The sequence below is a fragment of the Argiope bruennichi genome, chromosome 5 (genome assembly GCF_947563725.1).
Source record: "Argiope bruennichi chromosome 5, qqArgBrue1.1, whole genome shotgun sequence".
In the NCBI taxonomy this organism is placed as follows: Eukaryota; Metazoa; Arthropoda; class Arachnida; order Araneae; family Araneidae; genus Argiope; species Argiope bruennichi.
Window position 1 is genome coordinate 25,064,568 of NC_079155.1, and position 25,925 is coordinate 25,090,492.

The 25,925-nt window shown below is 31.3% G+C and overlaps 1 protein-coding gene across 12 annotated transcripts in view; it reads right to left on the reverse strand.

Moving 5' to 3' along the window:
- Positions 1 to 25,925, reverse strand: part of LOC129969690 (POU domain, class 2, transcription factor 3-like) — a 598,164-nt gene that overhangs the window by 181,630 nt on the left and 390,609 nt on the right. For 9 of the 12 annotated variants that reach the window (XM_056084363.1, XM_056084362.1, XM_056084366.1 and 6 more), the window contains one exon: positions 21,559 to 21,612. The exons of the other annotated variants lie outside the window; for them this stretch is intronic. In XM_056084363.1, the coding sequence (XP_055940338.1) occupies positions 21,559 to 21,612 (54 nt within the window). The remainder of the gene's footprint in view (positions 1 to 21,558; positions 21,613 to 25,925) is intronic. 12 annotated transcript variants of the gene reach the window in all.

Consider the following 25,925-nt stretch of genomic DNA (forward strand, 5'->3'; position numbering starts at 1 on the left):
CAGTCCGAAGAGAAGTAGAAAGGATAAAAGATATAGAGGGAAAAAAAAAAAAAAGTCCATTCTGTTATAGGTGATGACGCTGGTTGATGGATGACTATTGACCTTTGACTATTTCCTTGCACATTACACTCGGGTTCATCTCCACGGTGACAGCATCAGTCCTGTAGGATGTTTAGACAGCCTAAGATAACCTCCGTGTCATTGCAGAGGATGCTTTTCCGACCACTTTCCAGGAGGGGAGAGTTAACCCTTTCGATGTGATCGCTGAACACGATAAGCTAAAAAAAATCATTTTGCTTTTCCAAAATCGGACAAATACAGTAGAGACTCTCACACTGAAGGTATTTTTAAGAATGTATCACCGTTTTAAAAAACTGAATTGTAATAGGACATTTTGATAACATTCCTTTTAACATCCCAAGCAGAGCATACATATTTAGTGACTGTATATTTTAATGGATTTGATACATTTCGATATCCATTCTTGTGATTTATTTGCAGCTTTAAAGAATATAAAATATGTAATATATTTACAGTTTCTATCGTTATACGTATTTCATTTAAAATAATTTATCGTGCATACTAACAAAAGAATGAATTCTGTATAAAAGAATGTACGGAATTCATACTTTTAACGAAGGCATAAACTATAAATGGATCAAAAATAATGCTGCAAGCTGGGCTCATTCATCTAAAATAATGCCATATTCTTTGAAATAATTTCATCCTCTATAGTCAGAAAAAGAGTCAGATGTTCAATTATTCACAGAATACAAAGAATTATTTTGTTGCTTTGAAAGAGAGGGAAATAAAATAAATGTATAAAAGGATTTTGTTTAGAAGACGATTCTGCCACTTAATGAATTCTTTAGATTTTATTTTAATGAATTCAAGAAACATCAAAACGACACACCTAATATGGCATCTGAGAGAGTGGGTAACCTTTACATTGCAAAATTTTTTATCTTTTCCTCCCAAAATAGCAGAGTCTGGTAGTCTAGGTGTCGACTTAGGGACACGAAAATTTCAACTTTCCAACATAATTCCTATTAAGTGCATACAGGTCTGGAGAAGATTAAATTTGATATCGTTGACTATACGCTCTTCCGTTGGTTTGGAGCGGCAGGGTGGTGACAGAGGATGACAGTCAACTGGTCAGAGTTCAATATTACAAAGTCCGTCTCAAAATAGGCATAATATTGCTTCCAAACGGAATATAACTGAACTAAATTGCCAAAAAGACAAATATTTCCGACCGTTTATCAGAAAATATTTTCATAAATAATCACATGAATCCAAATATTCACAACTTCTGATAATGATAATTTTTATTCACTCATTAGGAAAATGTCAACAGACAATCGTATCACATTTACAAGATAAGAAAACTTTAAAAGATATACAAATGAGTTTCAATCAATTTTAAACTAGTTATAATCAGGGGGAAAAAAAGAATACAAAACTATCGAGCCAATGTTCTTTCAGAAATTACATATCGTATTATATTATTATTATTAAAAAAGAGCCTTTTTCTTAACATTCCATTCTAATAAATTTGTTTTACCAATACAGAAACTTGTTATTCGGAAAATTTAACACAGATGACTTCCGTATCCACCTTCAATAAAGCTTCTTTTTTATCAATAATTCAACCGTTTTCCAAAGAAAAATAAAAATTATTTTTATATCATAATAAATATTATAATGAATATTTAGATCTTTTAATATCAGGCGACATTTAGATGCAATGCAAAAGTACTATTTAAGAGCGCTGATACAATAAATAAAGAAATAATAAAATAAAAATAAAGCCGATTTTTTAAAAAAAATGAAACATCTATCTCAGTCTGAAAAGCATATAATCATTGGTTGCGTTGTTATGTTTAAAAGGAACTGGAAATTCCGTAATAAACAGAAAGAAACTTTTTGATAAATTGTTTTAACTACTTATTTCATAAATTTCAATTCTAACAATATTCGGAAATTTCATCATATGAGATATTTAATATTTTGACAGAAATTAAAATAAAAAGAGTTTGTTCTCGTATTGTACCATATAATATTCTAAATAATTCTGACATTTTTCATTCTAATATTTAAAAAAAAATACACACACATCTTAAGAACAGGGAAGGAATCTCTTAATTTTTTTATTCACTTTAAATTTGAAAAATCCCAATTCATTGTTGCTTGTAATTTAACAATTTAAAAACGGACAGATGGCGGGAGAACAGTTGAAAGGCATGCAAAAATCTGATTGGTCTACTGTTGTGGAGAGGGAAGGGTTGCTGCGTGTCGTATTTTTGCGCAATCGAAAACTGTCTTCTTATTTGTTTTGAACTCGTATGTAACTCCCCCCACTCTTAACTCGGCCTACAACTTTTCGTTTTAAACCATTTCAAACGACGGAATAAAATTCTTTATTTTAAACAATGAAATATTTTTTTAATTAAAATTGTTTATTTTTTTAGATGAAGGAGGTCTACACATCATTTTATAATCATCATACATTTAAATAATGTTTTAATTGAGCTTATCGAGTTACAGCTGAAAGGCTTAGTTTAATTCATTTAGCATGCTGTTTTCGAAATACTTGAGATATGTATTAGCTTCAGAATATGAGCATTTTTAAATTTATAAGGAATTATTACAGCATAAAAATACATTATAACCTTCAATTAATTACTTACCAAACTCACTAGCATTTGCTGAAACGCAACGGGGAAAAAAACTAAAACTAACTAAAAAAGCGAAATGTAGCTTTCAACAATACTGCAATTTTCAACATTACTGCAGTTTTTAAATACTGTTGCCAAATTACATGGAATTTAAGTACAATAAACAATAAAATATATTTCTGTAAATCCATTCATTTATCTTTTAAGTCATTCTTAGATATATTTATTTATATTGTATTTATCTTTTTTTCAATTCCTACTATTAGTTCACACTCTCCCTAAATATATTTATATAACTTGTTCAAATTTTCAATCGTTAATAAAATACATCCACTATTCATCCAGTCAAGTTCAAATACATTTTTTAAATTTATAGTGGATGGCACTAATACAGTTTTTTTAAATATTAATTCATTAATTGAATTTAATTCACTTTTAATACTTTAAATAGTGTTTTAGCAGTTTGTAATGAAAACTGAAATCAACAGGCAGTAGCTCAGTCAGTAAAATGCAAGGATTTCAGTATTTTTTACGTGATGGTGAGGAATGCGAGTTCAAATCTTGCGAAAATCAATCATTTTTTGACACTTATTTTTTGACATACTTAATAACTTTTATGATAATTATTAAATAAAAAGTAACTAAAATAAAATTTTTCTTCGTTGACCTAAGTAGGAATTGAACTAATTTTTTTTTATATTACTTGTTAAGCCACTTGATTGCATTTTAAATATTTAATTTAGGAAATATTACCTACAATACAGAAATGAATCAGTCATCTGAATTTTTCAATGATAGCACCATTTTTTTTTCTGTGTAAAGATCTCAGTGGACAATATATAAGAGTATTTTGACGAAGGAGCAACATTCCTGAATTCGAAAAAAATTATTAGTCTTAATATCATTCAAATATTTCATCGGAAAATTGAATTAATTACAAGCCACCTTTCGTTCGCCGGCTATATTGGTTGCATCTAGTTTAAATTAACTTTCTTTTATATCACTTCATGTCCATCAACAAACTATTTTCAAGCATGAAATTGCTTTACATATACTTTGTTTTTTATACAGTACATAGATCTTCCTCGTAGAAACTGTCTCGTGTGATTATAAAGGTATTAAAAACGTAATTGATTGATTTATGTGTCTTTTATATATTCGGGATACTGCAACTTAATTTTTTTTTGTCAGGTAAACTACACATATACTAAACCGAATCCTTTTATATATAATTTTCAACGGATTGAATCTCAAGGCAACAATGTAATCTACAGTTGGAAATGACAAAATAATATATAAATAAATAAATTGTCAACATTCAAAAAAAATTCGCACGAATATTAAATTCATATAATTGAAAAATAATTTTCAAAATTTTATAATGGTGTAAAAATTGTTTTTGTACTGTAATATTTTTAGAAATTGTGATGGGGGAACTTTAAAATTTCGATTCATTTTTAATTCATTAAAATTAAAATAAATAAATAATTGCGCAGAGGAACACATTATCACCTTCCAAAGTATACACATGCCAAATTTGCTATCATTAGGTCAAACTGTGAAGCTTTAAAGCAGGCACCCACACATCTTTATAATCAGTTGAAATCAGAATAATTTAATTTCATATGTATTATCAGCGTACTGTCGATATTTTATAAAAAAAAAATCATCAAGTTGGAAGGGGAAAAAAAAAAAAAAAAACGAGTTGATGTAATCCTATTGTTTTAAAATATCGTTCTCTGTAACAGAGAAAAATGTGCACATTAATATATGTACAGCGTATATTGTAACTTGATTAAGGATTGGTATACGTGTTTTTTCTATTACAGTGATAACATTTCAAAACGATAAGAACACATTTGCTTAGTTGTATATTTGAATCACGATCTCACATTTTGCAATAAATTGACTATATATGTGGATTTAAATTGGATTTTTTTTTAATGAGCCATTTTTGGCCCATATGGATGGAACTATATATGCGATCATAGTTCTAAAGTCGATTTATTTAAGTAACTTCTTTATAAGTAATTAACTTCTAGTTTATGACCCTATTCATTTCTGCTGAAAAAAATCGGCTAATTTCGATAAGGGATTCGCAAGATGGCCAAAAGAGTGTAAAAGAAAAACGTCGAAGAATATGAATTAATTCACTCATTTTCAGAAAAAGACTGCCGTTTTATTTTAATGATCTTTTTGACATATATTTGGCTAATGACAGTAGAAAAAACAATCAAACAGTTTTCTGAAGAAATATTTTATAAATAATAATAATGGAAAAAAAAATCCTTTCAGAATGGAATGCATTTTTCCTAGCTAATATATGAGAAGATATTAAAGAAGCAGAATGCGAAGAATAAAAAAAATTCATCTATCTCGATGGCACATTTAATCGACAGAAAATTGAAAGCAGCACTTATAAAATTATTTCTTAATCTAAAAATGTTAATTTTGTATGAATTAAAGAGACCGATAAATATATTCGCAAAAAAAAACAACGAATTAAACTAAAAAATTCTAAACAATTTATTCTAATTAGTGTTATGAAAAGTACATATCTACGCTTCATTTCAGCAAAGGCGTAATCAAAATCACAATTTAACATAAAAGAAATTCTCGATAAGTTGAACGCTAACACACTTATTAGTCATCTTAGAGAATGAGATGATAATGATTATTTATCATCATCATTTCACATTATTTTTTAATGTGAATTATAATTTTAAGCATTGGTTTTCATTTCGTAGAAATTAAAAATAAATATTCAGAAGCATTTAAAAAAATTCTATCGAAGCAGACCCATTTTGGTGACAAATCACTATTCCTCCTGACAATTTCTAGAAATAAATGTCTATGATGACAAACTCGAATATGCTTGTGGACAGAAATCTTTCAAGCCATCCTTTCCTCTCGTTACCCGCATGTCTGGCAGTGAAATTGGAATAATACCCCCTTCTTCAAACTGACCCTTTAGATCTCCGAGAGGAGGTGACGCGTTCTCCGCATTTCAGAAAAATCAGAACCCTGGGAAAAGAAAAAAGAAGGGTGTGTGAAAAGAGCCTGAAAGAGGATGTGGAACCTGGGAGAGAGGTTCTCTCTCTGCGCTATCCAGATAGCGGAAGAGGGAGTTTTCTGATGTCCCTATTGAAACTCGCGGAAAAATTGAATGATAGGGACCTGCCTTCCTTTCGGTCAACACCGACAGCCGTGGGCTGAAAAACGTGCGGCTGAATTCGTGAAAGAGAAGAAGTGACCAATGAGAAGAGGAGAAGAATCTAGAGTCAATTTAAGATGGGTGGTGTAAGAAAAAAAAAAAAAAATTGTATGGGGGGGTTGATTTCGAGTAGGGACGTCCCCTCCCCTTGATTACACCGAATGACGCGGCCGCTACTTGGGAGGCTCGAATCAATAATTCGCGTTGCTAAGACGACGAGTTTTCCCACCTGATTCTCCTCCTCGTGCGTCAGAAATGCAAATGCGGGACGTGACACGCGCATTCAAAATCCAGCCCTCCCGAGCGAAGGATAGGGTTTAAAAAACTATCGGACGGTCCGTGGTTGGCTGATGCGGCGGAAGGAGGAGGGAACCCTTTTCACACAGCAAATCAAGACTTTGATCGCTCTTCGCTCCTCTTATTTTCGAAATGAAGAATGAAAAAGTGGATAAAACACAGGCGAGAGAACACTGCATCCCACTCGCTTTAGAGGATTGAAAGTTGTAAAGGTGTTGAAACCGCAAGGGCAGTTAAAAGATCATGTGGTTCAATTCTTTCCTTTCTTTCTTTTTTGTGATTTTAAAAGAAAAGAAATATCAGGAGAGAACCAATCTTTTTCCAGTTTATGACGTCTCACCCACTAGCTTACAACTTCCGTCGTTTAAAAAAATATATAAAAAGAGGTTTCTTTTCTTTTCTTCGTATTAAGAAAAGGGAAAGCGCAAGACAGTGCTGAGAAGCTAGAAATTTAAAAAGATTTTCAAGAAAGTAAAAAGTTATTTCAAATTGTCTATTCGTTGAAAAAAAAGTGAATAACATTTTACAACTAATTCGATTACTGCATTCTGATCTTCACCCTAGCCTCCAATTTTCTTCTCCCCGATTGCCTTTTTTTTTTTTTTTTTTTTTTTGAAGATTTAAATTATTGAAAGACTTATTTTCAGATTTTAAATAACTAATAATAAATAAATTGGCCCTCGAAGCATATTAAGCTCGTCTTCATTTTAACGAAAATTATGTCATGTAAGAATATTTTAAGAAATATTTGTTTTCAGAAAGATGAATGAAATCCTGCTACAATTGCATATATTCTAATTAGCATTTTTAAAAGCAAACTCAATGAAATTCAGATTAATTACCGTTAAAACTGAGTCGCTTATTACGACACTTCCAAATTAATAGAAAATTCATTACGAAACAGTAGGAAACAAACCTTTTATTTTAATCATTCGTGATAATTGTATTTATTTCTTTTATTCCATTGACTGATTAAATCATTATTTTGCATGAAATATGTAACGAGTATAAAAATATTTTCAGTATTTAAGATTACTATGTTAACATGGTTTCTCCATATCCGACTGCTTTTTATTTCTTTTAAGCGGCAATTCGAATAAAATCCATTTATAAATATCACAAAGTTAAAATATATATAAATATAATTATAAAGCATCGGCATTAAAGAAAATAGGAAAAGCATCTCCTTTTCTCCAAAAGATGCGGATGCTTACGGAAGGAAGCAAGGCCTGGTCTACGCGAAAGGGATGGAGGAAACTAAACGAAAAGGGGAGGGGGGGGGAGCCGTGTCCGCGCCCCTAATGATGATGTACCCCGGCGCTGACCACGGACTTAGTTGCTATGGAGACGGTCATTCCAATGCATGAGGAACGAGATGCATTCCGGGTGGCTGCTCTTGGCCATCTTGGACCTTCCCAGCGCACCCCCCCCCTTACCAAAAGCGTCCCCCTCAACCTTAAGGCCAGTCGTGGAAGGAACTCTCCAAAGCTGCCTCCCCCTCCTAACGCAGAATCTCCCAAAGCAAAATCCCCCCCCCCCTTCTGGTAAAAATCGATTGTATTGGGGGTATGGAAAAGAGTGGGGGGCATTCGATGGATAATGGCGCTGATAGTGGGGGCTAAACTAGTAGTCGACGGAGGTACGGGAACTGGGTAGGAGCAAGGTTGGATGCTAAACTGCCCTGGCAGAATAAAACACGCATCCTGATAAACTACAGAGTGAATCAATTGCAGTCGCTGACCATTTTCCTTAACTTCCCTTTTATATCGCTAGTTTGATTGTTATTCGTACTTCCCTGGCTTAAAAAAAACGCGGAATAAAAAAAAGGTAATAATAAAGGAAATAAAACAAACAGGAGATACACAGAGAAGATACCCATTTTTATTCTCTAAAACAAGAAAAGACCTAAAAGAAGCCGATTCTTAGTTTCGGTTTTTGTTATTCATTTCGATTCTTTTTCAGTAACGAAAAGGCGCATTTATGTTCGCTGCAAATTCGAGCCATAAGCAATAAGCCAAACATATATATATATATAAAAAAACTTTGCAATTGACATTACGTTAACGACATAAAAAAAAATCTAAAATAGTTCGAAAGAAAATGTTAAAAATAAGTAAGCGCTGCCTATAAAAAAGTTTCGGTTGAATAAAATATTAAGATGGATGAAATGGAAATAGACTTAACTACCATCGATTAAAAAATGATGAAGAAAAATTGCTTCTTTTATTGAAACTTAAAAAAGCTTTAGTGCTTTATTTTATCATGTATGCTTCAGAAATGCTGGTATTTAAACAAGAATCATAAAAATAAAACCGTTTCATGCCTTAACATGCATAACTAATCAGATAACGAACTTCTTTTTTTAAAAAAAAGCAGGTAAATAAATGAAATTGTTAACATATGAACAAAGAAAATTTCCTTTATGATGCTGAAAGGTCAAATTGAGCTTTTTAATATTGGTTAAAACTGTGTTGAAATATAAATAGAATTGAAAGACATTTTCTAAAAGATGTGACAGAGGATGCGAAAATGGCATTAAATAAACCTGTTAAAACTAGTTTTTAAAAATCGCCTCCTAATCATTTCATAAGAAAGATGGAGCGAGGAATAAATTCCTGTTACATCTACACCTAAAAAGAGTGTAAAATCACAATTCAACACTTTATAATAATTTGAAACAAGTAAGACATTCGATTTTGTTTCTGGTGAATTAACAAAAAATTTTCCAAGTTAGAAAATATGACAATAAAATTTCAATTTACATTTGAAGAATTAATGCAAGTTGCTTATGAAACTGATCCGAAAATTATTTTAAACGCTTCGTTAAATTTAGAAAAAAATTTAACATACATTCATAAAACTTCATTTAAATTTGATTTTCACTTAAGAAATCAAGCGAAATAATAAGTTGATAAAAAACTTGAAATAGTGTCAACCTTTGATCACAACAATTAATAACTAACAAATAAAAAATATCATTTCTCAGCTAACACAAAGGAAATAGATCCAGAAAAAAAATTTAAATATGAAGGGGAGGATGTGACTATTAAAACGCATCAACCATATTCCAAATTTTAATTTTTGGAAAAAATTCTAGTTTCATAAAAATATTGGAAAAACCCAATGGAGGAAACTTCAGCATCTGCTTAAAATATCTGAGAATGGAGATGCAAATATAAAACCATGTCCATCCCCCCCCCATGCCGGGTTGGTGAAAGTTCGAGGTAAAAGAAAAGGCGAACTTAAAATGCCATTGGATGCCTTTTCAGCCTCAGCCGGCATCCATGCAGATTGGACAGGAGGCGGTGCGCGGGCACATTCCGAACGGGAGTAACAGTTGTCGAGAAAAGAAACGGACCAATAAACAAACAAAAGAGGATAAGAAAATCCAAATCAACCCCTTTCTGTCAGCGACTGGGAGGAAAAGAGGAGCGAGAGCAGGAAAAGAGGAGAGTGGAAAGGATGCAGGAGAGAGAGAGGTAAAATAAAGCTCACGGGAAGAGAGGGGGGGGGGGATCGGATACTGCTAAGGATCTATCCAATCCCGACATGCCATGGGGCTCCATTGTGCGAGATAGCACGTGGTGGAGTTTACGGCCGGTTCGTTCGCCGACAGGTCACGTGCTTTATGGCCCATTCCGCGCCGGAATATGGCCACTCTGAAATATTGTGCTACGGAACGCATGTGTTGTTTTCTTCATCATCGGGGCCACTTTTAGAGATTACCATGTGCCGCGTCCGTTCTCTTTCGCTCCGCCCGACCCTTCGCAGCGCACTTCATCTTCGGATTTCTTCTTCGTTTTATCCCAGGTTTCGCTTCAAAATGAAATAATGCGAACTCATTTATTTTCTTACTCGTATTAATCGGACTGCATATTTTGAAGGAAAAAGAGTTAAAAGTACTTAGCGTTGATATTCTTTCGTTGCACACTTCTTCTAAAGAAGAAGTATGAACTACTTATTTTTTAAATTTAATTTTAAATGAATACAAGGTAATAAAATATCATTAATAATTACATTAAGCTGTTTGTCAAGACAAAGAATCATCTGATTAGAGGATGTAGCAATACAAATGCTGATTACAGTGGGATAAAAACTTAATATTTTCTCATTTACATTTAATGATCATAAAACAATGAAATGTTCACGATATAAGTTTTCTAGACTGCCAAACGTTTTTTTCTTCTTCCGAGAATTTCCAGTATTTGCTGATATAATACGTATAGAAAACATTTTTTGTTTTTGTTTAAAATACTACATTAAAATTTTCTAAATAGTTATAAATTTAATTCCTAAATATCTGAGTCAATATCTACTGCTTTAACCTTTAATGCAATTTTTTTATATTCGAACTGATGAGACTTATTTTTGGGTTATGAATTGAAAAGGCTTCAAACATCTGTTCTACGTAAGGAAAGGAAAATTCAACTAAACATTTTTATTCCACGCTTGTCTCAATACAATAGTATATTTATTTTTATGACCAATAAGTTTAAGCAAGAGAATGTTATTTTGAAGATATATTATTTTTATGACCATAAGTTTAAGCAAGAGAATGTTATTTTGAATTAAATGCAGGACGGATTTTGTTTCATTAAAGAACAATATTTTACATAAAAAAAATGGAAAATAAATAAATAAAAGATTTTCTTAATAGAAGCCATAGTGAAAAATATCTAATTAACATCATAATCAAGTCAGAAAACACAATTGCAGAATAAAGGATAATTAAACCAATTACTGATCATCAAAAAAGAAAAAAAAAAAAAAAAGACGAACTATGATGAAACAAGAAGAAAACTAGAAAGCTATCATTACTAATTTCATAAAAGATAGATAAATAATACTTAAAGTAATTATTATAATTAAATATGATTCAGACTCGAATTAAAGCTTGCAACCACAGCCGATTTACTTCAGAATAAATGGTTGTTTTATTATTATTCCAATCATATGAGTTCATGCTCAAATCACAAACGTTAAATGCATGGCACCTATTTAATTTCGAAACCTACTGCCCAACTGGAAGGAGAGAAATAAGACATCAAATACAGTAAGGCAACGTGCGTTTCTATATCAGATTACAATGAAGTCAGTCACATGTCTAATATCATGTGACCTGACTCTATTTTAGTCTAAAATATCTTATTTCAAGGTTAAAGACATCATTCAAAAGTTATTTCAAGGAAGATATATTTTTTTTTCTCTTATGTTTTTATTAAAAAGCAATAATAACTTTTACACGTGAAAGTGATTCTTACTATTCTGAAAACAAAAATTAATAGTAAGAGATAAGTAGCCGTTACAACGGAATACAGTGGGGGAAAAAACTAAAAATAAATAAAAAAAATTGTTTACAAAATTTTAAAATCAAAAAAATATTTATATTATCATAATAGAATCAAATGAAAATATAACATTTTTTTCTAATGACTTTTAAATGTCATTTCGCGTTCATTCTTTGTTTAAAAATAAATTCAAATAGTGTACAAATGCAGACGTAGCAACAGCAAGGAATAAGGGAAAGATCTAAACATTAAATACTATTATACGAACAGGCTATACAAAAATAATTCAAACTTCCATTGCAAATTTAACAAATATTATTGTAGAAAGTAAGTGATTTTTAAAAATATTTTTCCATCTTAGGGAATAAATCAATTCAGTTTTTAGAAATTCAAATGTTTTTTTTTTTTTTCCTACCTTCAACGCCTTTAAAGTATACGAAAATCAAATAGTTATAAGGTAAGACTGGAATATATTCTCAATATTAAAGTGCCCATACAGAAGAGAACTGTTGAATAGCAAAGAAAACACAGAAAACTGCCAGATGGGACATTCATATTGAAAGCAATTTTATATGAATTTGCGAAAACTTACTTCAATGTAGACCTTATAAGAAACGTCGCCTTCAAGGAAAATATGCGTTACTGAAACAGGCCATGGCCATATTCTTGTATAAACATACGGAGAAGAAAGGAACTTTAATAACGCCAGTAATATTTTACAAGTTCCAAAAGCATGAAAACATTTCGAAACGAATAAATCAGAAGAAAAATAAAAATCGACGTCTAGAAAGGCGTGGAAAGAGTGAAATACTTCAGCTCAAAACAGCCATGAAAAAGCAAGCCAAATTTCTGCAAGAAACTAAAAAGTATAAAAGACACAAATATCATTCTGAAACGGCAAATTTTCCGAATACATCTGCAAGTGGGAATGAGGAGGGGGTGGAGATGTACGTCTGAAAGGAGGAATTTTTCTGACCGTTTTTCAATAAAAGTTCAAGCAGCGCGAAAGAAAGAAAAGGCTTTTTGATTTGGAGAGCTCAATACCTCGCAAAATTGCACCAAGCAGGCGAAGGAAGAATGTTTTGACCCAAAACATATATATATAAGAGAAAAAGAGAGAGAGATCAACACTGAAGCACTGCACGGAAGGGAAAGAGGCATCCTTCAATTTTAAAGAGCAAGGAAGCCTTTAAAATACATTTCTCATTCCACTAAAAGAAATACAGGGGCTTGGAAATGAAATTTCTCAGAAAGAAACTTGGAAATAAGCAATATAAGACAAAAGAAATACCATTCCTTCACTCCGCACTAAATAGGAAAGGAAGTGATATCAGCAGGAAAAGAAATCATATCAAAAGTCTTCTATATATAATTTTTCAATCACCTGAATGACTAAAACATTCTTTTACGCAAATCGTATTGTCCAGAGAAAACGGCAACGGACATTTGCCCCCTCCTTCCTCCCTCCAAATGGGAAAGAGACAATGGGAAGGTGGAGGTCCTAGAAGTACCTGGCAGATTCACCTAAATTGACTTTGTTGTTCGGGAAATGTCCTGAAAATGACGTTCCTGGGCTAAACGACAGAAGAGATCCAAATCAAAAGAACTCGCTTAGGTCACCCCATGTCCATTTCTCCGCATAAGAGGCGAATAAACGGAGCTGGAATACAATTTTTGCAATCCACGACATCTCAAACAACCGGAACCGAGCAATTGTCCGCCCTAACTTAGTTTTGAATATGGAAGGAAAGGCTTTCCGGTATTTTCGGACACGCATCCAGTTTACTGAAAATAAAATACGTTTCACCTGAAAATGGACAGCAGTAAACAACTTCGAGAATGCAATGAAATTGCCAATTCGGACAGAAATTGCATTTAAACGTAAAATAGATTTTAAAATGGTTTTTCTTGTTTCTCCACATATTTCCCTGACCAGTCAGAAGAGGTATTTTGATAAAAGCGGAAATGGTAGAAAGGAGGCAAAAACACTTTCTCGCATACTCTCCAATAAAAATCTTATCCCCCCCCCCATGCATAAAATTGTGGACTTTGGGTAGCGGCCGCAAATGCCTTGCATAGCACTAACGTATAGTAGTTACGAAATATAAATCTTTGGTGGGAATCTAGTATTTTCACTGAATGTAAAATGCGAATATATATTTTGGACACTTTTTTTTTTCCCAACTGATTAAAATCAATGGAATTACAGTTTGATTCAGAAGATCAAATACCGAATTTTGTTAATTTAAGTCATTGATTTTATGAATTTGTGCGTTTACATGCAAGAGAAAATACAGTCCGATAGATGGTCAATTTTTTTCACAGATTTGGTTCAAAATTTGATAAGAATCTGCATTTTAGATGTTAAACTGTGTATCAAATTTTATCTGTCCAGCTTTTTATATTTTGTAGCTATCGATTCACTTGTACTCGAACAGTCAGACCGATAAACTTTCCTCTGAATGGATTTCGTTGAATATTTGATAGAATTTTTTTTTATTTGATCGTAATTCTATATACCAAATTTCAACCATCTAGCTCAAAGCAGTTTTAAGTTATCGTGTGGATATGGACGTTTTTGAGTTCATGGACAGATATAATGACAAAAATGCGTTATTCGGCCTCAAAGAGGTCTGAAAATGAAGATTAGTTAAAATCTCGAGTTCAAATACTTTGACGATTACAATACTTTTTCTACAGTTTGTGCACGAAAAGAGAGAGAAAAAAAAGTGTCAATTTTTCTTATGCCACAAATTTTGAACTTGTGAATGTGTTTCTAATTACTTGAAATAAGCAAAGAAACAGAGATAAACTTGCATTTTGCGCAGCTTAATGGTAAATTCGTATATACTTTTGCATTAAAATATGAATAATGTAAATTCATTAAATAACAGAGGAAGAGGTATCAATTATGATGAAATTACTTTCTTTTCTTGATATATATATTCCATTGTGTAGGATGATAAAAGACCAAACTGTTTTCAAATTCCGATTTCCCTTAACAGCAACCTAAATGGAGTTGTAAGGATTTAATTTTAAAATACCTACTTAAAAATAACGAAATTTACTATTTATATATAAAAATAGTACCGATGAGAATATTTTGGGCGTAAATTAGACAAGCAGTTTAATAAATTATAATAAAAGGTAAAACACTAAACCAAAATAAAATATTGAAACTTCTCAAATATAAATGAATAACTCAGTAGTTGGTCCTCTATGTTTCCTAATTGAATATCGATTTTCAACCAATCAAAGGAGAAACACTGATTAATAAATTATAAAAAACAGAGAAAGAATTTTGTGAAATAACAACATGCAGGCATTTTGATCGCGGACAGAAAATTGATTTATTTCTGATGTAAATGCAATTTTATTCGGATAAGAAATTCTTCATAAGAGTTCTACACATTCGTTCAGGGCAGATATCAATGATTCTTCTGATTTAATTCGATTTAAACGGTCGGTTACTCTAAAAAAGATTATAAATTTCCTTATTTACAAAAAGCAGCACTTGAGAGATTACTTTCGACCACCAGAAAGCTCGTATTGTTTCTTCGATGCTTAATAAAAAATGAGCAGGATCGTTTTATTTCCATAACGTTTAAAAGGGATGACCTTAGATAGAGGTGGATCGATAGATATATGAGAGCCTTAAATCAGTAACGAATGACAGTTTTACCGAAATCAGACAACCTGGTAAGAATGATTCGAATCGAGCCGTTAAGCAGATGCAGTTCCGACAAATACTGGTGTAAAACGTCATTTGCAGGCAAGGAGGTCGAAAAAGAACTGTGGACAAGAGACCCGGGGGACGCCTTGCGCGACAGAGGGAAGCAAAAGGTGAAGGGGGGAAAATGTGCCAGAGAGATGCGTTGTGTAAGGTCAGGATGACAGAGAGGATGGGGATTGAGAGAAAAAAAGAAATGAGAGGGAGGTGTGGGTGAGTGAGAGAACTTTACCCAGAGGCGATCTGCTGTCCACTGCAAAAGCGAAGAACGTCATCGTTTGTACCGGACACTGGGCGCTTGGAGGTCAATCAATAATTCTACAGCGAAGAACCTCGAAATAGATTGGTGGCGGTGATGAAGGAGGAAGCGGGGGTGAGGGGGCTGAAAACCGTGTGAGAACGGAGGACGCTAAACAGAATGAGAAAGAGAGGGGAAAAAATCGAGTAAGCAAGTATGTATAAGGGAAAAAGCGAAGAGATAATAATAATAAAAATAAAAAATTCTCGGATTCATAATGAGATAGCGTTTGTTTGAAAGCCGGGAGGCGATTGGATTTTTGCGTTTCTCCGTACTAGGCGCCACCATAGCCTGAAAAACAACAAATTTGGGCAGAAAACATGAAAGAATAGTAAAATATAAAAAGGAGAAAGAAAGAAAAAATATGAGAGGTTGCTGGAGTTGGAAAAGGGAAAATTTATTCTCTCCGGCAATCATTGTTATTCGGCATTAAAGCGACACGAAACAAATAATAGATGGATCTAATTGCTTAAGCAGTGATCTGACCATTTGTGCTCAGAAAGAAATAGATCTAACGGCTTCGGATGACGGGTATTCAGGTATAATGCCACTTGATTTATATCTATCATGCATTTTTCTCCCCTCAAGGGTCCGTTGTTGCACATATATCATGGAAAGTTAAGATCGTACAAAGCCTTCCTTTACTTGCTTTGTTCAACTGCTTTTGTAGATTAATCTGGAGATAATTGCGTAGTATTTTGTGAAATCTTTATTATTTAAGGTACAAGAGTTATTATATTTCACACATATTTAAAGAGAACCAACTGAGATAAAATAGCATTAGACTATTTACTATCAATTGGTAATTTAGGCTAACAGAATAAAATAATCATAAATTAATTTCACGTTATAAAGTTTTTGTAATATTATTCTAAACTCAAAAGAGCATTTCTGGAGAATATTTATTTTACAGAGCAAATCTAAAACACTAAAAAAAATGCACAATGCTGCCAAGATCTAGTAAAACATGTCAGATATTCGGGAAAAAAGTTTCATGTTACTGTACTTTTCGATAGTAAATTTCTTTGCCCACAATATTTATGCAGCCCTAAAACAAAACGAGATGTGAGGGTGGGTAGTGTGGGAAATAAATGTTCCTTTTGTTTTCCATAACTAAAATTTCCAAAGCAAAGCCAAAGGAAAAAAAATAATAATAAAAGAAACTTTCCTCATATCATCCCTTTCTTTCACGAGAGTACCATCGTAATATCTATTTTGTATTGCAAAAGAATAAAAAGAAGGGGAAAAAAAGGGGGAAGTAGAGTAAAGAAATAAATTCAGGCGCACTCAAAACTAAATACAAATATAGAGAAACCGCAGCAAGAAATAAACCAGTCGGAGAAACGAGCATAAAAATGAAATAAAATGGGAAGGAAAGGGAATTTTCGGAAGCAAACTGATTTTATTCCAAGGAATATATCAAAGTGAATGCACGTCCGGCTACATAATATAACAAGAATGAAAACACGCCGGTATTTTTCTAATGTATTATGGACGGGCAGCGAAGAAGAAGCAGCGGATCTACAAGATGCGGTAAATAAAATATTGGCCACCAGCTGCTCATCATAGTAAAAACGTAGTGTGCACAACATCTATAAAAAAGGAATACTGAACCACACAAAAATGCAACGCGGGCCTTTCGCATTTTAAAGCAAGGATCGATGAGAACGATAAAAAGTGCATTAAATGTATTATGTGGTCAGACTTTGGTCCACGAATATGGTTATAGGCTGCCCCCCCGAAAAACATCCGTTTGGGAATTCTCTTTTCAGATTTCACTTTTTGAGAAGAGAGTTTTCGTGAAAAAGAAATCTACTTTTACTTTTTTTTATATGAATTTAGATACATACATATAAAAGCAATACAAAAAAAAAAAAAAAAGACATTGAAACGCATGGGCCCAAGATCGCAGATACAATGTCATGGATAAACTAAATTTCTATATACCTAGGAGGCAGGATCTTGTTTTTTTTATGTATACATTCATAGTTACAAAAGCGAAAAAAAAAAAAGAAAAAAAAAAGGAAGAAAAGAAAATGCAGACATTGGATACTTCCTAGTTTTTCCTGGACCAGTGATTTCCCTTTTTTCGATGCTGCATTGAAAACATCCAACCGCCATACATATTCGGATACCGGTGCGGAGATTAGATACAAAACTTTTAAATTGAGATGGAGCATTTCCATTCAGATTCTTCGAGAAGAGTAACCAAAGAGTATATTTATTCTGAAGAGTGCATAAAGAACAGATATGTTTTTGTTTGAAAAAAAAAAAAAAAAAAGGAAAATATGTACCTCAAAACAGTTCTCGGCATTTTCAAAATGGATTTAGAATTCTAGGAAACGCGCTTGGAGAATAAAAGCGAATATGATATGTTTTCCATGAATCTGAGATCACATTGAAAAAAGCATATTTTTTTCGTTGCTTACAGTAAGTACTCAGAAGGAAACCATACATTAGAGGCTCTCAAGATCACAAGCATTGATTTAATTTTTTTTTTTTTATGTTGCTCTACGGCTAGGTACCGAATTTACTTCATGTATGCTAAAAACGTGATTTTTTTTTCAAACTTTAGCATTCCATTTTAGAGTTCTGATTCCACATAAAAAATTATTCTCGTGCTGAAGTACTTTATTTTATTATTGATTATCTTTTGGTCTGAACAAAATTTTAACTCATATGATCATTAAAAAGTACTGAAGTCCATTTCCTTCAGAATTTTTTTTTTTTTTTCTTTCTTTCTTTTAGCATAGGTGTTACGTAATCAATCTTCTTTTGTTTAAAATATTCTTCCTGTACACAAAGTTTAAAGAAACAAATAGAATAAAAAAAAGTATGTGCAGATCAATAATTTCCTTACGGAATCAGTGTATAATCATGTGTTATACGGTAAAATATCAAGAGAATAACAAAATCTTTTAAATTTGTCATTTAATTGCCTAACGCGCTAAAGCCTGGACTTCTATGCTTTTAGAGTAAAGAAGGATTGGGTTGTCTTTGTTTCTATCATAAGGCAGGAAATAAAGCTATCAACTGGATGCAAAACTACTAAGAACTCCTATTAATCTTTGCTTTTCCTTTCTTGTAAAGCAATGTATAATTAAGTTTATTCATCAAAAAGTACACATTTAAAGATTTTAACTTAAACATTTGGAGATTTTTTATAACGCATAAGATTCAAAAATTATTTAAATATATACAAAAACGAAGGAAAAATTATTAAAAAATGCAATAAATAACTATATAATTAGCTGCGGAATTTTATTCTTTTCGCCATTTTGGTTTTACAGATATTGAATTTTCTTTAAAATACGGAGGATGGATTTTTACACCAGCACATTTTAAAATAATTACAAAAGGAACAAAGGAACAAACAAAAGAAAGAATACGTTAAAAAAAATTGAAATTTTATATGGGATAAGTTTGACTAGCACAAGCTCATACTTGATAACTTTATTAATTAATAAAAGTAATGATATTTTAATGTGTAACATTCACAGCCTGAAAAACTTATTTTTTACAGAAATTTTATTCAAACCTATTAGAAAACTTCACGCTAAGCCTCAAATCATTTAATGCAATTGCGATGATATCTTATATTTGGTTAGAAACCACAGATAATGCTTACCTGTTAAAGTAAGAGAAGCAGGGCTTCCAGATAGACGACAACACGATTCATACGGCGTCACAAACTCGAAAAAGAACAGAATATACGAAAATACGATGGAATTAAATGACCGATTTTCTGACGGTAACATTCTCCTAAATAGGTCATTTCAGAAGACACTATTTTACACGAGCATGGAAACATTTTCGCCAAAAGCGAAATCAGTTCGGTGCACATTATTAATGCGATGATTTTCATGTCCTTTTCAAAAAAAAGAAAGAGGGAGGAAAGATCAATAAACGGCCAGCTTTATTCGCCTCTTTCAAAATTTGGCTGTGCTATTCTTCGCATTTCTTCTTATTTTCCCCCCTATTTCCTTTATACACTTACTAGCTCCCTTCCATTTCGTTACCGACAGCTAAAATCTATAACGATTCTATCAGGGATGAAAATAACACAAACAAAGCATCCCAGCCATCATTTTTCTGTTCTCTTCTTTCCATCAAAAATCGAAGGGAGGAAGTCATCTATTCGACTGAGACCAAGGAAACACGTACTGATTTCGGATACTAACTACATAATCAGCAATACACCATACAGCAAATTTGAACTCACATTCTTGATTAAGCTCATGTTTTGCTGCAGAAATTTCCATCGTCCCTTGACCATTCCTCTCTGCAAGTTCCAGCGTTCGAAAGTAGTTGCCATTTAATGAAGCGAAACATTTCTCATTTTTACAGTCTGCAATCAATGTATTGACTCAAATTGAACTGCCGATGGTAGATATACTTCTGCAAGTCGGGGAGTTACAATATATATTTCCCTCTCTTATTCGTTTTTTCTCCCCTCCTTCACTTTCAAGACAGCAGTCCTCCTTAACAAGGTACACAGAATTAATCGCATTTTAGTTCCAGCCCATATACTAATAATCATTGACTGGGGAAGAGAGAAAGTCCATTCTGGAAATTATAAAACAAAAAGTGTGTTCTCTAGATATCTGATGAGGAAGGTACAGACTCCAGGAGCAATCATTCATTGAAAATTGGCATGAATTTTTATATCTGCGTTTCTTTATTCTATTTATGAGAGCACTCAAAAGAATAGAGATTTATTAAACTGATCTAAAGAATTACAAAATTTTATGCTTATAATTTATAATATAATACTTAATGGACAGTATTATATTTGGCATAATAATTTGAAAATTATAAATAGCATTGTATTATAGAGCAAAGCGACTGATTTATTTTTTGCTTTCAGCATTCCCTAACATAAACAGATTTTTGTTAATTCCACTAAAGCAGAAAATTTTTGCAACATTGTTGAATAGTCTTAAAATGAATATTCTGTAAAATAATTAAATAAAAAACTCGCGATGTGACATTAAAGACATAAATATTAAGTAAAAAATTTTTAATTTCCAAAAAAAAAAAATCTAAATAAAAATTGCTTTTTAGCTTTATTAATTTTTCTCGGCTAATATTTAATGATGATGTATCATAAAAATTTCTTTCAGTTTAAACAAATTAACATTTTCACAATTAAATCCACAAGCCCAAATAATGTACCACTTTCTTTCATGATTCGGTCAGTCGAATGAACTAGGTTACGTTATCTTGACTACGGAAGTTAGATACAAGGAAATATCTCCTCGCTTGAACGGAAGGCCAAGTGTTTCTGGCAGCTACTCAGCGATTCTCAAAATTTAAGCGAAAACAACATCTTTAAATAGTCAGAGATTGAGAACACATAAAATATAACTTAGAATTTGTTCTGACTCATTACTTTGTATATATAATTGACAAAAACAAAATTTGGGGAACCCAAAGATAATTCCCCTTTCATGGTGTAGTATAACCAATGAACGCTGTTCAGGTCCTATATTCATGTCCGATAATTCAATTTATTTGTTTGTATTTATAAGAAGTAAATATTAATTCTTAATGCAGGTATAACTGAGACAAGTAAGATTCAATATAAATATGAAAATATGTTATTTTAATTACATATTATACTAAATTCTTGTTTAAGATTTAAAAGAAACAAATCAAGTAAAAATTAATAATAATATTTTTTTTCTAATCAAATAAAAAAAAGTAACAAATCTGAAAATGCACAGAAAAAATAACATTCCCCTCCCCCCGTTTCGAACATTAAAAAAATCATTACAAACAAATTGCGATACTGATTAAAACATGTTTGTTTTATTGCAACAAGCGAACTTCATTATAATTAACTTTCATTAGCGAGCTTTATATAGATTTTTCCCAGTGTTTTTCTAATTCCTAAGTGTAGGCCACACATGTCATACCGCCATGACAATTATGACAGGAGTGGTAAGTTTTTAAAAATTAAAAAGTACCAATTTATATCTGTTTGCCACAATGCATTCTTAATATGGATTTTGCAGCTTGTAAGTTAAAAATGAGTTTTCACAAATTCTTACCTCCGGATTTACCTTCATCTTTGCATTCCATATGAGGGAACATAAATATATTACCTAAAATATATAAAAAAAAAAAACGATAAGATATAAAAAAAACTTACAAAAAGGTTATTTTTTCACTTACAAAAAGGTCAAAATAAAAGAATTTTAAGAAAAAAAGGAAAATAATAACTATAATAATAACCCTTTCTTACACAAATGTTATTCTTTATATGTTTTATATTTCATTTTTTTTTTTTTGTTTCATTCCTTTATTCATTGCACCTTGAACAGAAACAGTACAACATAAATTCATTTAACTATGCTATTTTTTTAATATTTAATATTTTAATATTTAGATGAGGATATTTACTTTATAGGATAAATATAGAAAGCGCTTCTGTTTAATGTGAATGAGTGTAAAACATAAGAAAATTGTAATAAGTTCTCATATCGCACAATAAAAAGTCTCGTATTACAAGTAAGATATATTTAATATTTCCATGGTCATTTTTTTCCAGAACAGCAAATATATAATATTAATATTTGTTTGAACTTAAACAATGAAGCTGGTGGTTTCGAAATAAATAAATAAATTTATTTAAAATGGGAACATTTCAGCACGATAATGTTTTAGGACTGATTCGTTTATCTTTATTTTGCTCTTAAAATGTACTCTTAATTCATTATATAGCAAGTATAACATGCGCACAAGAAATGTATTTATTGCAAGAATGTGTTTAAAATATTTAAAAATTTTATTAAAATTAAAGAAAAAAATTGTGTGGATATAAAACTGGTATATATAAAAACTTTTTTTTTTGTTCAAAGTGGTACAAAAATGTATTTTGGAAGTGAGTATATGTGTCGTTACTTTAGAAGTTATTGATTTAAAAAAAGTAACATTTTTCATTAATTTTTTTTATGAAAAAATGTAATTAAAATTTTGAAAATCCTTTTTTAGAGACCATTAATCACTCAAGTAGTAATTACATACCAAATGTAGTAGTTCTATGTCCATTCTATTGTATGTAGTGTTTTCAACTATTTATGCATTAATCATCTAGCCTTACGGATGTCGAAACTTACAAAATAGTATGTCAGACTATAAATACCCATTATATGTTTTAAATATAATCCTTTAAAATTTTTTTTGAATAATCTGAAATAAGCATGAAGAATCTGAAGGTTGCAAATGCTATTTCATAGAGTAAAAAAAAAAAAAAAAAAAAAATTAGGTTTGTAGATATGAGCAATAGCTGATCAATTTAAATGAAACATTGATGAAGAAACATTCAGAATATGGCAAAAAGAAAGATAAAGTTGTTCTCCACATGAAAGTGTTCGCCTCCATGTTACATAATCAGCGAATTACTTCGTTGAGATGTGCTGCTCCATCCGCCGTATTCCCAAGATACCGTTCCTTCAGACTATTATCGGTTTCGATCTATACAGTGTCCTCTTTTCTAGAGAGAGATTTAATTCCCACGCAGATATCAAAAATTGGCTTAATAACTAGATTGCATCTAAACAATCATATTTTTTTTTTCGCGAAATTCATTTGCCGCCCAAAAGATGAACTATTGTAATTTCTGAGGAAATATATTTTGAATAAATTGATTCTCAGTTTTTATAATAAAGAAGTGTCGTTTTTAAACTATAAAGCACGGAGACATTATACATATATATAAGTAAAAAACATAATTTTTAAGCAGATTCGTGGCCGAGAAGAGAAGACATTTTGAAATTCTACAACTTCCGATTTATTCCATCCCGGAAGGCATAATTTATGTACAAGCAAGAAGCGACAAGATACGTCAGTTCACGGCAGAAGAGAAGATCAAAAGAGCGAAAGAGCCCGAAATATTTTTCTTCAGTGATTTTATACTATGAGATTCTGATAGGGATTCTTTGGAACGTGTCGATTTAGATAAGGGAAATATAAGTATCTTCAAAAAGAATTTGCTTAGCTTGACAGATTTTTATCCTTCACTTTTAGCATGTGAAAATGCTAACTAGGACGACTAGCATTAATTAAATAAAAAAGATGGAATTGAATCAGGAAATAAGAGAACATTTTAATATGGGCTAAATTAAGATAAAAAGTAGGAAATTAATTAATATTTAACATAGATTTATATTATATATATATATATATATATATATATATATATATATATATATATATATATATATATATATATATATATATATATATATATATATATATACGCCTAATAATTTCTTAATCTACGTATCTAATAAAAACAATTAGGAGGTCAAATATATTATTACTTGGTTAAGAATAAAACGCAAAATATATTCATTATTTTACTCTAATGCCATTGTTTCATTTGAGTCATCGGCTAATGCAATCGGTGAACAAAGATTCGGGAAGGTGAGAATCCGTGAAAGAAGGGACAAAGGGAGAATGGACGGAAGAGGAGAAAATAATTGCAGCCACTAAAGACGGCAAACAGAGCCAATTAGCCGTCGATTAGTTCGTCGCTCCGACAGCGATGGTGTTATCCATCACTGCGAGCGACAGATTTCTTTTGCTTGCCATTGATTTTATTCCTGGCGTCACACAACACACATTCTATTATGAATTCCTTTCCCACGCGGCAGGCACACTTCGCCGGTCCTTGTTGACACGGCTAACGATGCCCCAGGCTAAGTTATAACCTCAGAAATCTCGAACCTTAACTTCGAGAGCGATTGCTCTTTTTCGGTGGGAAGGAGTTCGCGAAGAGACGAGGAAATACAGAAAAGAGATTGATATATAAAATGGAAATGGATAAATATAGCAGAATACTTGGGTTCGTTTGGTTGGCAACAGATATATATGTTAAAAAGATACAAATTACAACATAATTTGAAAAAAATTAAATATTATATATATATATATATATATATATATATTTAAACAATAATAAACTTAACAAAGGTAGCACAAGGAAAAAGATTCAAACAGCGCAATTTTTAAAAAAAAAATCTGCTGATCATTTAACCTTTTACTGTAAGAGAACTTATTCTAATGTGAATAATCAAACTCTTAGAAATAAGCTTTATTTTGATGAGATACAATCTAAATGACAGAAATCCGAACGAATAAGGATATGATATGAACAAGAATTTCGATCCACAAAATCAATAATTATAAGGAACGAAATTGTTATGTAAAAATGTATCATTTTTACAATTAAAATGATAATGAATAAATGGGTAAAGAAATAGCAATAAACCATGATACATAATATAAAAAACGATAAAGAGGAGGCAAAAAACAAAACAAAATATAATTAACATATGTCTTTAACAGTTAAACATATTACGACTGCATTTTGGAATTCTTTTACATTAGAATGAATTATTTAAATTATCACTGTTATGCTAATATATGTAAGCTATAAAGTACAAAGCTTTTACATTAGAATTTTTAAATAGAATTAAAGTAAAATCAAAGTTGCAATTGTGAGCTAACTTGTTCAACTTAATAATAAAGTGCCTTCTCTAATTATGTCAAAGAGCTAATTTCCAAACCATTATAAATAGATATATAGTTCCAAAAAATTAAAATACTTTATATAATATTTAAAAAAAAAGTTACATTTTATTTGTTGGTGCCAATAAATAAACTCTTGAAATAATTAGGAAATCTAAATTTTTGAATCGTCAAATGTTCTTATTAGTCATATTTAGACTCACATTTTAAACAAAATCAAATTCCATTCTATTACGTCTAAAACCAGCTGAATTATGAAATTTTGAATCTTATGATTTTAGACCAATTGTTGGCCGCTACGAGGAAACAGAACCCATTGTTTGACCGATCTTCTTTAAGGGAGCCGTATAAATCATTCAATTTAGGTCAAAAACAGAAAAAAACATTTTTGTTTTTTCTGTTAGGTTAAAAAGGTTAGTGTTTAAAATATTTTACTTAATATGATTAATAAGACTGGCGAATTATGTAAAAATTTAAAAATCTCATATCATCCGCATTATATTTATTGACTGAACGTAATAAAATAAACTTCATTACATATTTTAAAACTTTTTTCCAACAGAAACTATACAATGTTTTGGAAATTCTAAGGGGCTACGATTAAAACGGACATTCTGTATCATTAAGGCAAACAAAAATAAATGGGGAAGAGGTGGGCGAGTGAGTTTTTACTACATTCATTCACAGCGTAATTATTCACACAAATATGCACAAAAATTTAAATAATTTCTAGTGAAATTCTATAATATAAAATTTAATTTTGAATCTTTATTATGTAATATTGAAAGAAATTCATTGATTCGAAAAACTAGTGGAGATAATTTTTCCACGCCAATTTTTAAAACCTGATTTTTTTTTTCTTTTCTTGAAAGTTAAAATATAT